General features: G+C 45.8%; 1 protein-coding gene across 1 annotated transcript; it reads left to right on the top strand.

Moving 5' to 3' along the window:
- Positions 1 to 2784: 2784 nt before the first annotated feature.
- Positions 2785 to 13048, top strand: OPRL1 (opioid related nociceptin receptor 1). The gene is made up of 4 exons (XM_072633219.1): positions 2785 to 3275; positions 3793 to 4050; positions 6770 to 7128; positions 8208 to 13048. The coding sequence occupies exons 2-4, from the start codon at positions 3827 to 3829 to the stop codon at positions 8729 to 8731; spliced, it is 1107 nt and encodes a 368-aa protein (XP_072489320.1). The 5' UTR covers positions 2785 to 3275; positions 3793 to 3826; the 3' UTR covers positions 8732 to 13048.
- The last annotated feature ends 2847 nt before the right edge of the window (positions 13049 to 15895 follow it).

Here is a 15895-nt window from a genome sequence, read left to right as displayed (position 1 = left end):
AGTAGTTCTCTTGCCCACTCACAATTTGACTTCTCTGGACCTGGGCTGGATGGTGATAGAAAGGTTCACACTCTGGGACTTAGGCCTAAGTAGGAAGTACCAGTTTTCTGGATAGGAGTCTTTTTAGAACTGGTCCACAGAGGGCCTTGTCTTTGGCCCAAGGTTTTCTCCTTTCCTTATTTAAAAAAATCCACTGATCTTTATCCTTTTTAGCCTTGGCTAGAAGCACTAAGATTCTTTGACCTTTTACATCATTGAGTCTAATGGGATCCCTGGGTTAGAGAATGGTCATACTAATCCTTGATCCCTCACCTTCATCACTGGAAACCAAATTTAGGCATATGTTCCTCTTTCTTTACCATATTCAAGTCACACTGGCTTAAGCAAGGAACAAGAAAGTATTAGTTTAGAAACAACACATTTTAAGAAAGGGATAAAGAGTAGATATAAAAGATTTCTACTCAGCCTAACTGGGGTAGAAGCCAGGGGTGACTTCCAAAGGAATATTCTATCTTATTCCCCTGAAGTTTCTCTGGCTCCATCCACTTTCAGCATGATTCTCTTCTTGGTCAGGAACCTCCAGCTCTCTTGTGGTCCCCCAAAGATGATGGCATCTTTCTGGAAGTTCTTGGTAACTTCCCCTCAAAGGCTATTTCAAAATCAAGCTCCACCACTCTTGTTAAATAACCTTGACTCCTCTCATATTGAGATGATGGAAACTATTCAGTATGAGCTCCCTATCTTCCATCTTCTCTGCTTCTAAATATGACTTTGCAACCATCTGTTTCCTTCCCTATGCAGGAAAATCACCGCTTTCCCTTTTATCATATCAGATCCATTTAACATTTATTAAGTGCCTGCTTTGCACCAGACACTGTTGCTAAGTGCTGGGAATACAATTAATAAAAGAAAGATAGCTCCTGCCCTCTAGAAGCTTACAATTGATAAGAGGGAGACAAGACACAAAAGGAGGCTGGAAAGCCAGGGGGTGGGTGTGTGAGGGGGAACTGGACACCAGGGTGTACCTAGCCTGGGGGCATCTCATTCCATGGCAGAGTAGCAGATACAAAATGGAGTGAGTTGAGAATCTAGTCTCTTCCTGTATAAAAGAAGTCATAGGAAGGAGTTTGATACTTCACCCTCCAGTCCTCCAGACAGAGAAGAGGCATTCCTTAAGGCTTGAGTTAGCAGTATGGTTGAGTTTAGAAGTGATGAACTTATCCTTATGGAACCCTGCTAACCTGTGACATTGAGTTTGCAGTCCACTACCAACTCTATTGCTATTATTATCTATTGCTATTATTATTATTTACCATTGAAGACACCGAGGCAAACAGGTTAAGTGACTTGCCCAGAGTTAAGCAGTTAAGAGTCTGGAGAATGGATTTGAAATTCAGTTTTCCTGACTTCAGATCCCATGCTTTATTCATTGCACCACCTGCTGCCTCTTGAATAGGCAACCACATTTAAAAAAAAGTCACAGAGAACAGCATTTTAGGAAGGAAGCAGCTTCAGAGACTATGAATTCTGGAAACAGAGAAGAAAACTGAGTATGAATTCAAGAGAAGTATTGTCATTAATAGTCAAGCTGCAGAGAGATGCAAACCCAGGGAGACCAGCTGAGCAACTTCGACCTACCGGTACTTCATGTGAAAAAGATCCATGGGTTTTAGTGGATTGCAAACTCAATAGTGGTCAATAGCTATACATGGCACCTCCAAAACCTAATGAATAATGAAGTTCTAGGAGAGACATTGTGTCCAGAAGGAGGGAAGAGAGAGTCCCACTTTACCCTGCTTTGGTTACACCATCTCTGGAATATTACGCTCACTTCTGGACAAGTACAGTTAGGGATCTTGAGACTATGTCAGACCAGGGTCAGTTGAAGGAAACTGGGAATGCTTAACTTAGAGAAAACCTAAAGGAGATAGGACTGCCACTTCCAGGTGTTTGAAGGGGAAGAGGGATTAGACGTGTTCTCTTTGGTAGAATTAGGAGCAGTAGGTGGGAGCTTTAGAGAAGCAGATTTCAATTTCACATATGGAACATTTTCCTAATAATTAGAGCTGTACCAGTGTAATGGCCTGCCGTAGGTAATGGAGCCCCTTCACGTGAGCGCTTCCAGCGGAGGCTCCAACAACCGCTTGTCTCCTCAGCGTGAAAGCGTCGCATGGGATTTAGTGCTAGACTTTAGAGATATCTAATCCTACTCCCTCGCTTTACAGAGAAGGAAAAAGGTTCAGGAAGGTGGGAGGATTCACCCAGTCACATTGCGGCTAGTCAATGGCAGAGCTGGGATTTAACTCCTAATCCAGAGCTTTTCCTCTATCCTATTCTGTTTCTTCTCTAATGCCTAAGGCACAAAAGGACCTGTAGACACACTCAGGCTCGCTCACTGACAGAGAGCCATATTCACACACAAAAGCATATGCACATACAATGTAGAAAGGTTACAAAGATACCAAGTTATCCTCTCCCTCATTCCCTTTTGGGTCACATTCCCCTTTCTACCTGGATGCTAATTAGTGTCTGATTGGGTAATCCTGGCAAAAACAGGTTTCCATGTAGGACCTCTGTAGGGACCTGGCCAAGGGTGGAGGTCTGTGTTCAACTTACATCCGTGTGTGTGTGTGTGTGTGTGTGTGTGTGTGTGTGTGTAAGCGTAAGCGAGTGTGTGCACTTCTGTAGGTGCACTCAGAGTTAGTATAAATCTAGCCTCAGACAACCCTCAGTCCCTCCCCTTCCTTTTCCCCTTCCCCGAACCTGCCCGAATGGCCCCTCCTCCTCCTGGTCCTGTTCTCCCGTAAACCTCCTGCGCCTGCCCCCTCCCTTCCCCTTCTGCTCTTTTCCTTTCCTCCCTACTCTCCCCTCCCCTCTTCTCCACTCCTCTCTTCCTCTCCCCTCCTTTCCTCTCTTCTTCTCCACGGGTGCAGTTGGCTAGGAGCTGTCTGAGACGTCTGCAGAGCGGCAACGCCGGGAATTGGCCCAGCCTGGTGGGGGAAAGCACTGGCTGCAGGGGAGGTGGGGGCCCTCCCCAGGCGGGACAATCTTCCCCCCCGCCCTGCCTCCGGACCGCTGTCCCCTTTCCTCTTGCTCCCCATTCCTCTTACCTGCCTCCCATTCTTTCCCCATCCTTTCCTAAAGCTGCCTTCTCCTCCCCGCACCCCCCCCCCCCCGTTTTTTTTTTTTTTTTGGCTTCGGCTCTTGACTTACGTTTGCCTGTTCTGGGGGAAGGGCGTTTCTGGATCTGAGCCCACTGGGGGTTTGCTCCCAGGGTGAGAAGTTGGGGGCAGCTGGGCGGTCGGGTGGCTCCGGCTGTCGCAGGATCGGGGCTTGGCCGCGGGGTGGGGGTGACTGGGAGATGTTCGTAGTGTGTCCTGAGTCACTAGAGACAAATAGAATTGGGATTTCTTCTCTGTGTATGTAGAGTGGGGGACACCTCAGGACGATAGGGACGCAGGGATGGGGGCCTCAGGAAGGGCATATTCCCAGGAGTGGCTCCAGTAGGTTAGAATCCTTCCCAATGAGCAGTTACTGTGTGTGCGTTTCTGTGTACCTATGTCTGTCCAGTGTCTGCGTGTCTGCCAGGGCTATAGCCAAGTGTCCCTCTGTATGTATCTGTGTCCACACATGGCTGTTAGTGTGTGTAAGCATGTCACCTGTCTCACTGTTGTTAGGCAGCCTGGTGGAGAAGTGAGGAAGGAGTGTGTCTATGTTGGGGGGTGGGGCTCAGAGAGGTGGTTTGCAGGGGAAGGTCTGGAGCTAGTCACATTTCTTTCCTTGGTTTCTCAGGGCCAGCGTGGGGAAAGTGGGTGGAGAGAGCACCATGGAACCCCTCTTCTTGGCCTCATTGTTGGAGGATTTATATGCAAACCGTCTGTTCAACAACTTCTCCTTCCCAAACGGGAGCGGAGTGCCTCCTCATTGGATCAATGTGACCCAGGACATCTTCCTGCCCATTGGCCTCAGGGTCACCATCGTAGTGGTCTACCTGGCTGTGTTTATAGGGGGTCTGCTGGGGAACTGCCTTGTAATGTATGTCATCATCAGGTAGGTGGGTGCTGGATTCTTCTTAATATGTCATAAATCAGATGTGCCTCTGTCCCTACTTTGATACCTCCTAGTACCCTGCTGATCTGGACAGCTACAAATATAGGGAAGCTATCGCATTGAAGCTGGGATTGCCTGCTAGTCCTAATGGCAATTGCAGGCGATGAGGGAGTAGGGCTCCCTCTAGGGACCAATACATGTCCTTGGTATAATCTGCCCTGTTGACCCCCAGGGGAAAGGAGATAAAGCTATGGATCAAGTTTCTGGCTTTTGGCATTAGAAACCATGAGAAAGGATGTCTGGATCTGAGAAAACTGGTCACTGTGATCCCTGAGGGGGCAAAACAAGGTCTGACGGCCTAGGGGGAAGGCATTCCTGTGGGGTTTAGGTTTCAGCAAGTCCTGGGCCAGTTGAAACTTGCCTAGTTAGAGGGATCAGTGCTCTGTTGGGGAGGAAGGGGAATCATCCAACCCTCCTGTGAGGAATTTAAGGTCAGCCATGCTCCATCCCACAGTGGAAATGGATGGTGTCCTCTCCCAAGGCTAGACCTTGGAGCCCAGTCTTGGGGTGCTTTATGGCTTGGGTCATGAATGCTTCTCTGCCTTCTTCCCCTCGTCACCGCCCCCCCCCCCCCAAGTCCTCCTCTGGCCCATCTTTATTTTTCATCAAGACAATTTAATTCAACACAGATTTACTGAGTCCACCTGTGTGCCTAGCCCTGCACACACACACACACACACACACACAAACTCATGAAAGTCAGTCTGACTGGGAAAACAACATGTATACAAGAAACTGGGCCATAGTGTGTATTGCTTAGTGAGCTGTGGTTTGATCCAGATCTTGAGGGATGGATAGGATAGGGTAGATATAGAAAGGATAGAAGAGAGGTAATTTTTTTTTTTTTTGTGAGAACAACCTGAGCAAAAGTGTGCAGGCAGGATATGAAGCTGACAGTGAGGACATTATATTGTTGGAGGGATGGAGGGCATAGATAATCTGAGAGCTGACATTATTGGTTTGCCTTTCTCAAGAAGGCATCTTTGAATCTTTGGTGCAGCATCACAGGTGCAAATAAAGAGCAAAGAATGCTAGATCTATAGAGTCAGACCCAAGTTCAAATACTATCTCCAGCACTTGTTATATTTATCTTGGGTAGGGCAGTCACCCTTCCTCAAGCCATAGGTGAGTAAGTAATATGTAACATGTGAGTAAGTAATATATAAAATGAGGATAACAGGAGTTGGTGGGGAAAGTATCTTAACTGTAAAAGTACTACAGAAGTAGGAGTTGTGATGATTGATGATGATGATGAGCATTGTAGTACAGTGGATCAGATGCCTGGGATTCATTCTAATCTTTAACTTGTGGTTAGATCAACTCCATGATCTCTGAAATCCCTCTCAATGCTGAGTCATCTAGGTTGATTATCAGAACATAGATAGTTTTAGAGTTATAAAGGATCACATGCCATCATTTTACAGAAAAGGAAGCTGAAGTCCAGTAGGCAAAGTGACCTGCCTAATGTCACAGTGGTAGAGCTGAAATTTGAACGCAAGTCCTCTGACTCCAAATCCAGTGCTTCTTTTACTATTCTTTGTAACCACTAGATGTGGACCCCACTTGTCCTAGATGTCCTTCCCTGTTGACATCATTTGGACAGGCCAGCCTGGAGCCCTCCTGGGAAAGGGATCCACAGCAAAGCATTTTAGAGACTAAGGCTGCTATTTTTGTCTTTTTCATCCTCCCTCAGTGTTGGGATGGAAAAAAAAAACCCAAACCTACATCCTGGGTTTCAATAGACAGGAAAGGTGAAAAGCTCTCCAGAGACATCGAAGCACAAGATTTAAGAGGCCTAGGAAAGCATACTGACAACCTGCCCAGGAGGGTAAAGCTGAGATAGCAAAAGACACATAGTTGATATTCCTTACTGACTGCCGCCCCATTCCCATCAGCATTACTACCGTAATTATCTCTGCTATTACCATCACCATAGCTACCATCTTCACTGCCATCTCTATCTCCACCAGTACTATCCCCACCATTCCTGCTCCCATCACCATGGCTACCACCATCACCATAGCTGCCATTGCTATCACTGCCATCACCACCACTGCTACCACCATGTTGCCATCTAAAACAGTTGTCATCTCTAGCACTCTTATTCATCTGCCAGAATCATCATCTCTATCTCTTTCCTGAATCATCACCTGTATCACCATTATCACTATCATCTTTGCTGTCAACATCACCAAAGTTGCTGTCACCTAACAGTGACGAGCAGTATGGGCCAAGATGGAAAGTGTTATACCCATCGTCTGAGTGACCTTGGAACTTTAAGTCTCTCAGTCTCTTGAAGCCACAGAGTTATTGTTAGGGTTTAGAAGGAATATTGAGGGCTGGGGATAATTGGTCATCTACTCAGGTTCCAAGCATCAGAACACATCCTTCTGAATCACATACACGTGCAGGATTCTTCACTTTGGAGTACAAACTGTAATAGGAAAGCTTAGGCCTGAACTTGCTGGGTTCCCTGAAGTGGCTGGGTCCCTTCTCTGGGGGCAGGTTGAGTGGTCAACCCCTGAGGCTACTGTTCTTCACTCCCTCTTCCACCCACCACATCCCCTTGTTGTCTCTAAGGGAATCTGAAAAGTCTGATGATCATTGTCATGAATTTAAATTTCCCCATGTCTCTGTCTTTCCTCTCTCCCCACCATAGACACACAAAGATGAAGACAGCCACAAATATTTACATCTTTAACTTGGCACTGGCAGATGCCCTGGTCCTTTTGACTCTGCCCTTCCAAGGCACTGATGTCTTCTTGGGCTATTGGCCATTTGGAAATGTGCTGTGCAAGACAGTAATTGCCATCGACTACTACAACATGTTCACCAGCACCTTCACCCTGACTGCCATGAGTGTGGACCGGTACATTGCCATCTGCCACCCAGTCCGGGCCCTGGACATCCGCACACCCAACAAGGCCAAGGCTGTCAATGTTGGCATCTGGGCCCTGGCTTCTCTCATTGGGGTTCCTGTCACTGTCATGGGCTCAGCCCAGATGGATGATGATGATGGTCAGTGCATCTTATGAAGTGGTAGTTCTGGTGGTGGTGGGTAGATCATCAACCCTTTGAGGGCAAACTCATTTCTCTGGGGAAGGATGTCCAGAACCTATCATTTCTCTGGGGAAGACAGACCCATGCAGAGTCTGTATCTTTCTGGGGAAAAGAGACTAGACCCATCATGCCTCTAGAGCAGGAGTTCTTATCATTCTTTTGTATCATAGATACATCGGCAGTCTGACAAAGCCTATAAACTGTTGCTTAGAATAATGTTTTTTAAAGAAATTAATAATTGAAGGAAATGCTAAATTTCAGTTAGAGGTTAGTAAAAATAAAGATGCATTTTTTTCTCATCCAATTTCAATAGCCCTCTTTCCACAGACTCCTTGGTAGTGGACCCAGGTTAAGAATCTCTGTGTTAAAGGAAGTTGATCATACCCATCCAGATGCATTGTTCCACTGTAGGAGGAAATGTGGCACCGTGCAAACATGCTCAATTTGTAGTCAGAGGACCTGGGTTTGAATCTTACGTCTACTGCTTCCTGCCATCATGGCGTAATGAATGGGGGCATTGGACTTACAGTTAGGAAGGGTTCAAATCCTGCCTCAGATACTCACTACCCATATGACTGAGCAAATCAGTATTTTTGCTTGCAAAATGAAAGGGCGTTGTATTCAGTGGCTTCTAGGATCCCTTCTATCTTGAAATCTATGATCCTAGAAGTCATTTAACCTCTCTGGGTCTCCGTTGCTTCTCCTCTTGAATGAAGGAGTTGGACCAGATGACTTCTAAGGTCACCTTCTTACATTATATGATCCTATGACATGGGGGAAGCCAGAGGCATCTAGATCCTTAATTCTTCTGTGGATGGGTGACTAGACCCAATGTCTCTTTGAGGGGTAGCAGACATAACTCTTACATTCCCTTGTAGGGGTGGTGGTGGAGATCTAGTCAGAACCTAGATTGAGAGTGAGGATATTTGGAGGGCTGGGGCTGTTCTGGTTCTCCCATGGGATGGGCCCAGTACCTGGGGCCAGTGGGGAGGCTATGGTTGGCCTGGTCCCCATGCTTGTTTTCTTTCTCTTGACAGAGATCGAGTGCCTGCTGGAGTACCCCACCCCTGAGAATTATTGGCGCTCCGTGTTTGGGATCTGCGTGTTCCTCTTCTCTTTTGTGATCCCTGTCCTCATTATCTCAGCCTGCTACAGCCTTATGATCCGGCGCCTCCGCAGTGTCCGAGTACTCTCTGGCTCAAGGGAGAAGGATCGCAACCTACGGCGTATCACTCGACTTGTCCTAGTGGTAGTGGCTGTGTTTGTGGGGTGCTGGACCCCCATTCAGGTGTTTGTGCTGGCTCAGAGCCAGGGAGTCGAGCCAGCCAGTCGAGCTGCGGTGGCCGTTCTGCACTTCTGCATTGTCCTGGGCTACGCCAACAGTGGCCTGAATCCCATCCTCTATGCTTTCCTGGATGAGAACTTCAAGGCCTGTTTTCGTAAGTTCTGCTGTGCATCCTCCCTACGCCGGGAGCTGCAGGTGTCTGACCGTGTGCGGAGCATTGCCAAGGATGTGGCATTTGCCTGCAAGACTTCAGAAACTGTACCCAGGCCCGCATGACTAGGCGTGGAACTCCCCATAATGCCCACCAGCCCCCAAAGTCCATCCACACCCAACACAGAACTCACGCAGGTAACAGCTCTGTAATGGAGCTGTCTTCAGACTCAGTGTTGGGCAAAAGAAGCAGCTGTGGGGCTGGATACCATCAGGTTGGCTTTATGACTGTGACCTTGAGAGGCCGTGGCCTCAGAGCAGAGGAAGTCCCTGTGGAAACAGACTCAAAATAAGAGCTGTTTCTGTGACTGGTCATAGCTAGACCAAAAATATGCCTTCCTGCTATGGTGCGCAGAGGAGCAATGGGGAGGAAACAACCTGTGCAGGGCGTCTGGCCCTCAGGCCTTAACTCCACTTATGAAAATACACACACACACACACACACACACACACACACACACAGATGTACAGAGACCCACTAAGACATTCACACAGTCCCAGAGACATGGAAACACACACACAGACATCCATCTAAGCACACTCGTGGGGATATATAGACATGAGGACACATGGATGGCTATGATCTTATGGAGGATCTGGTTATTTATTTTTTACCTTCCAGGGCCTGGAGAGAAGAACCTAATGTCTCAGGATAGAAAAGTGCTAGTCATGGTGCTGGGTGTCATTCCGTGTGCTGTCTTTAATGCTGTTCCTTGGGCCTAGCTGCCATAGGATGCCCGATTACGCATCCATAGACCAGGCCCATTCCTCACCTTTACCGTTGAGAGCAGATGAACTTGATGTTCTTTAAGGTTCTCTCCAACTCTGACATTCTCTTATTGTATTTCCCTGTTCTGTCTCCTTTGGGATCCTGGCTGGGGACACCTAGATGGAAGGTCTGGAGCCTAATTGAATGAGGTGACAGAGTAGCCCCGGTGAATAATCCCTGGGGTGTGCCAAAGCTGAGCTAGCTTTGGAAGAGTTCTAGGTGGCCTTTGGGTCGGCCCTGGGGAGTGCTGGCACTTGTTCCCTTTGGCTCAGACTTCCAGTCCTCTACTGTGCCCAGGGCTGAATCAGCCATGAGAGGAAGGAGGAGCACCTTGCTGTTTTCCTGATTCCATGTTACAAGACTTTCTTGGAATGAACAGCAGCCAGCAGGGCACGACAAGCTGAGAGTCAGAATGCCCCTGGGAGCCCTGAACACGCTCTCTAGGTGCACAAACATTTCTCCTTAATGCTCAGACTGTGAGCTGTTGCTGTTTCTTTGTTTGCTGATGCTTTGTTACAGCCACTCTCTACAAACCTTTTTAGTGCATGGGAAAAAAGAGCCCAGGCTTCTGATGTCTGGGCTCCTTTTCATTCACAGGGTGTTCCCCTCACCCATTATACTCTAAAGACTTCTGGGACTAACCTGTGGCTTACCATAGTGTCCAGGCCTACCAGTAATGTTGTCCATCCTTATTGGCAAGGCATAGAAGGGCTCTTATATTTTTAAGCTTGGGTCATATATATTTAGTGTTCTTTCCTCAGCAATGCAAAGGGGGAAATGGTGATGATTTCTCAGTGATGATTTACTTCAGAAGAAGAAAAATTCATCCAGTGCATGGAAGACCCCACACCAAGGTGCTTGGCACATGCTAGATGATTGACTGATTTGAGCTGGATGGGGACTTTCAGAAACCATCTAGTTCAACCCCTTTATTTTACAGATGAGGAAACTGAGGACCAGGGAGGGAAGGGAACTTTAAAGGTATTACTATAGTTGCTTTAGTTGCTAAATTCCTGCAAAGAATGAAGAATCCTGTTCTTTTCTGGGATGGACTGTATACCTCTGGGAAGAGAGACAAAATACTTTAATATTTGTTAACTGTGACTCTCCACACACCCTGAAGTGCTCCCCATGGTTTCAGTATTTTTCTTGCTCTTAAATCTGTAGCCAGAAAGGCAGCTGGCGCCTACTGTGTATTCATTGTTCTCTGATTCGGACCGCCATCGAGGATTTCTCTTTAAATGAATGTAATGGGTGAAAAATAGATCTCCTTTAGGTCTGAGTTGGACTTTGAAATATATCAGGTTGATCCAGGCCATCAGGAACCATGGCCTTGACTATATTTTTGTGATAGGAGGGAGAAGGACTGGGAAAGAACAGAACTGCTTGTGCTGTGGGATGATGTTTTTCTCTCGTTCTCTGCAGATTCATGTCTGTCTCTTCAGCTTTATAATTCTCTATGGTGTCTCTGGGGGCCAATTTCTGAGGTTACTGATGACTAGAACGTGTTAGAAATGGAGCAAAATAAGAAAATAAGTTTATGATGCTGTGCCATTGGGAAGGAGTGGGTGTAGTGAGGGCTGATTGGAGCCAGAGCTGCAGAGACGTTCCTAAGAGCTCCATGAGACTACTATGGCGCCAATAGCATCCTCATCGGTTGTCGTGGTGCTCCAATAAAATTCAGATTAGGCTTTCCACAGTCCTAACTAAATGTGCATCCACAGTTAGTGAAGCTGCTGACACTTTTTCCCTGTAGCTGAACGACTGGATTAATGACAGATTATTTCATTCCCATCATCCTTTCCACTTTACAAAAGCTGCAAGCCTCTGTTTCAAAATGTGTATTTGGGAAGCAGAAAAGCCTCCAGATAAACAACTAAAAAAAATAGTGACATCCTCAGCCCTTCTTCATAAGGAGATGGCGTGTGTCACACTGGGGGATTTAACCAAAGGAACAATAACCTAGGGAGTGATTGGCCACCTCCTAAAATGGTAGTAGCTCCGTGGTAATAAGAATAAGAGCTCCCATATTTATTCAGCTTTAAGTTTTACAAAGCACTTTCCTCACAGCAATGCTTGTGAGTTTATGTAGTATTGTTCCCATTTTACAGATGAGGAAACCAAAACTCAGGGAGGTGAAATGATTTACATGTTGTGACACTACTAAGTGGTAAAACAAGGATTTGAACCCAGGACTTCTAATTCTAAATGAAGACCAATACCTTCTTTTCTTTCTTCCTTTCTCCTTCCCTCTCCCCCTACTTCCCTCCTCCTTTCTTTCCCTCCTTCCCTCCCGCCTTCCTTCCTTCCTTCCTTCCTTCCTTCCTTCCTTCCTTCCTTCCTTCCTTCCCTCCCTCCTTCCCTCCTTTTCCTTTTCTTCCCTCTCTCTCTCTCCTTCCTTCCTCCCTCCTTCCTTCTCTCCCTTCCTTCTTTCTTCCTTCCCTCCTTCTCCTTTCCTTCTCTCCTCTCTCCCTCCCTTCCTTCCTCCTTTCCTCCCTCCCTTCCTCCCTCCCTCCCTTCCTCCCTTCTTCCCTTCCTCCCTTCTTCCCTTCCTCCCTCCTTCCCTTCCTTCCTTCCTGCCTCCCTTCCTCCCTCCCTTCCTTTCTTCTTTTCTTCCTTCCTGCCTTCTTTCCCTCTACTCTCCCTCCCTCCCTTCTTACCTTCCTTTCCCTAGCATAGCATAGTGTATAAGACACTGGTCTTAGAGTTACTCAGTCAATGTCTATTAAGTGCCTACTATGTGCCAGGTGCTGTGCTAAGTGCTGGGGATACAAAAAGAAAGCTTTTGCCCTCAAGGAGCTCGGAGTATAGTGGTTCAAGAGGACCTGAGTTCAAATCCCACCTCAGATACTATTGGAAAGATACAACTCCTCTGTGCCTCAGTTTTCTCATCTGCAAAATGATAGAGCTTGAATTAGATGGCCTCTAAGGTCCCTTCAGCTCTACATCTATGATCCTATGATTTAGCTGACATATCATAGGCATCTGACAGTATCTATGACATTCCCCAACACTATTCCTCACTTCTCTAATGAAAGGAAGAAGGTAAATTGCCTCATTATTTCTTCTCTGGAGCCAATCTTAGTCATTATAATTATACGGCATTCCATTTTATTATATTACTGTTTCCTTTTATGTTATCATTGTGTACTCTTTCTGGTTCTGATTACTGTATTCTGTATCAATTCATACAAGTCTTTGCACGTTCCTCTGAATTCCTCAGATTTGTTGTTTTTTATGGCACGGTGTTATTCCTTTGTGTTCATGTACCACACCGTCTGTTTATCCACTCTTCAGGCAATCAGCACTTTGTAGTTCTTTGCTACCACAAAAGTATTGCTATGAGTATTTTGGTATATATATATATGAGACCTTTCTTTTTTGTCCTTCACCTCCTTGGGGTAAATGCCTGGATATGGAATCTCTGGGTCAAAGGGTACAGTCAGTGCTCTTTCTAGTATACTGTAATGCTTCAACACAGCAATGAAACTTTTGCTGTGTTCATCCTCATGGTGGGAACCCAGGAGTTGTAAGAAAGGACTTTGCATGTGATAAACATGATTATCTGTGTAACTAACAGTATTATGCATGTAATAAACATGTAATAAGCAACATGTACCTTCTTGCTTGCTGCCTTTTCATCACTATTTTCATTATTAGAAACAGTGAAGACTGATTGGAGCCAGAGCTACAGAGATGGTCCCAGGAACTCTACAAGACCAATGTGGTGCCAATAGCATCCTCAGCAGTAGGTGTGGTGCTCCAACAAAATTCAGTCTGGGTTTTCCATAACCTTAAATGTAAATCCATATTTGCTGAAGTTGCTTTAGGGCATATCTCCTTATAGCCCTTCCGTTAAGGTTGACTTTGTGGGGAGGGACTATCCTGAGGTCTTACTCTAGCCCTGGGGTTCACTGAGAACCTGGATGACGATCCTTTGATTAACTGAAAAATCGCTTCCTTGCCAGTGTTTTCTTGGTTTTCTATTTCCTTGGAGCAAGAGCACTGACATTTCCTGTGAGTGATCACAGCTCTCCTTTTTGAGGTTAGATTAGGAGGGAGCTGTAGAATTCAGATGTGTCAGTAACCAGTTTAAGATTGATGTCTTTTAACCCCCAACCACAGGCCTTCCCATTCTCTCTCAAGAGTTTAGTCATTCAGTCAACAAACATCAAGTGCCTACTATGTGCCAGGTACTATGCTAAGTCCTGAGGATAAAAGAAAAGGCAAAATGCAGTCCTTGCTCTCAAAAAGCTCATAGTCTAATGGCAGGGGGAGGAAGAGAGAGAAAATAAATAATTACATACAAACTATATGTGGGAAAAATTGGAAATAATCAATAGAGGGAAGCCATTGGCACTGAGGGAGATTGGAAAAGGCTTCCTATAGAAAGTAAGACTTTGGTTGAGACTCGAAGGAAGCCAGGGAAGTTAGGAGGCAGAAAGGAGGGGGGTGAGCATTTCTGGCACGAGGGACAGTAAGTAAAAATGCCAGGAGTTAGGAGATGAAGCATCTCATTCTAGACAGCCAAGTAGGCCAGCCATCCTGAATCAAGGAGCCTGTGGGTGGGTGGATGTTTATAAGGTGTAAAAAGACTGAGAAGGTATGCTGTGTGTAGTGACAGGTTATAGAGGACTTGGAATATTAAATAGATGATTTTATAGTTTCCACATTTGCAAAATGAGGAGAGTGGGCTCAGCAGCTTCTGAGGTTCTTTTTGGCTCTAGAATAGTGATCTAGAATTCTAGCCATTGAATGGGCTCATATATCTGCCTGGTCAAGGATTTCCTGCAGGGACACCCTTAAAATACCAGCATTCTAAATACACTTAAAAGTCTATGTGTTGAATGAATGAATGGAGGGGGGAGCATTTATTAAGGGCTTACTGTGGTAAAGCACTGTGTGTACTGAAGACACAAATAGAAAAGTTAAGACAGCCCCTCCCTCAGGTGTACATTCTTATGGGGGACACAACACTTGGAGAAAGTTTTAGCTGCAAATCAGATGGAAAAATCCCATGATCTTTAGGGAGCAGAATGGTAATAATACCTCTTCCTAAATGTCATTTCCATTAATAAAATCATATCAGATTCTGATGCTGAGTCACTTGACAGAGTCAAGGACTTTGGTGGCAACTTTCTTTCCTGGCCCTTTGGTAGCTGTGACTACAGAGACTCTAGGATCAATTGTCTAGGCTGTATCTCCCAAGGAATTGTTTCCCAGGTTGATACCTGTGGGCACTGGACTGGAAGCTATTCTAAAGGTTCTTGGGTTCAGGGTCTTAGGGGAGATTGTGGTCAAGGGGTGTTGGCCCTTGTGGCACATGTTGTCTTCTGTGTCTTCCTAAGGCTGCTTTACTGTTCAACTAGACTGGCCCACTGACCCAATACATGACCGTTGATTGACAGTTGGTGGGAATGGCTGATGTCTTTTCACAGGAGTAATCTTATTGGATGATACTTGTGAGGGCTAGACTGGAAGAAGGACTGGTGGTCTGTGGGTGCTGCTAAATGAATTCCCATAGTGCTAGTGCCCTACTCCAGGTCATCCAGTCTCATTGCCTTATATGCAAACTATGTATTCCTGAAGCTTTGTCCTGAATCCTCATCTCTATTCTGATTAGCCCAGCTCCTTCCCAGTCCTACCCCAACCTGGTTCTTCCATCTCTTCTCAGGGTGGGGAATCTGTGGACTCAAGGTCACATGTTGCCCTCTATGTCCTCAAGTGCTGCCCTTTGATTCAATACAAACTTCACAGAACAAATCCCCTTAATAAAAAGATTTGTTCTGCAAAACTTGGGCTCAGTCAACAGGCCACACCTGAGGACCTGGAAGGTCACATGTGACTTCAAGGCTACAGGCTCCCTACCCCCTGTAAACTTTGATCATTCCATTGTGTGCGTGTGTGTGTGTGTGTGTGTGTATGTGTGTGTGTACATGAAGATGTCTCCATTATTCCTCTGGAAGAGAGGAAATTATTCTTCTGGGGGATGGTGATCAGACCTATCATCCTTCTGCTTGAGGGGTTTTTATCCTGAAGATCACTGACCCCAACGGTTCTATGGAAAGATTTTAGGGAGTCAGTGAACTTAGATGGGAAAAAATAAATCTTTATTTTCATTAACCTTTATTTTCCTTTATAATTCTATGTTACGTATTTTAAAAATGTTATTCAGATAAGGCTTCCATAGGCATCACTGGACTGCCAAAAGTTTCTACACCATGAAAATGTTAAAGAAACCCTCCTCTAGGATAGGGTGACCATACCTACCCAACTGCATCATCTCCCAGTGGAAAACAGCATGATATGATAGAAAAGGTGTGAGATTTATAATCAGAACATCTGCCCTGTATTATCCGCTTGACCTTAAAGAAATCACTTAAAACCTCCTCTGGCCTTGGTTTCCTCACCTCTAGAATGAAGACGTTGGACTAGATGGCTCCTGAAGTCCCTTCCAGCTC

Source organism: Notamacropus eugenii, chromosome 1, assembly GCF_028372415.1.
Source record: "Notamacropus eugenii isolate mMacEug1 chromosome 1, mMacEug1.pri_v2, whole genome shotgun sequence".
NCBI lineage: Eukaryota > Metazoa > Chordata > Mammalia > Diprotodontia > Macropodidae > Notamacropus > Notamacropus eugenii.
Note: the sequence above shows the minus strand (reverse complement) of the source record. Positions and strands in the feature narration are given on the sequence as shown.

Excerpts from the sequence above, each read along its gene's own strand:
- OPRL1 (XM_072633219.1), top strand. The coding sequence starts at position 3,827 with ATGGAACCCCTCTTCTTGGCCTCATTGTTGGAGGATTTATATGCAAAC. Across the intron at positions 4,051-6,769 it reads GTAATGTATGTCATCATCAG|ACACACAAAGATGAAGACAG; the intron begins GTAGGTGGGTGC and ends TCCCCACCATAG. Across the intron at positions 7,129-8,207 it reads CCAGATGGATGATGATGATG|AGATCGAGTGCCTGCTGGAG; the intron begins GTCAGTGCATCT and ends TTCTCTTGACAG.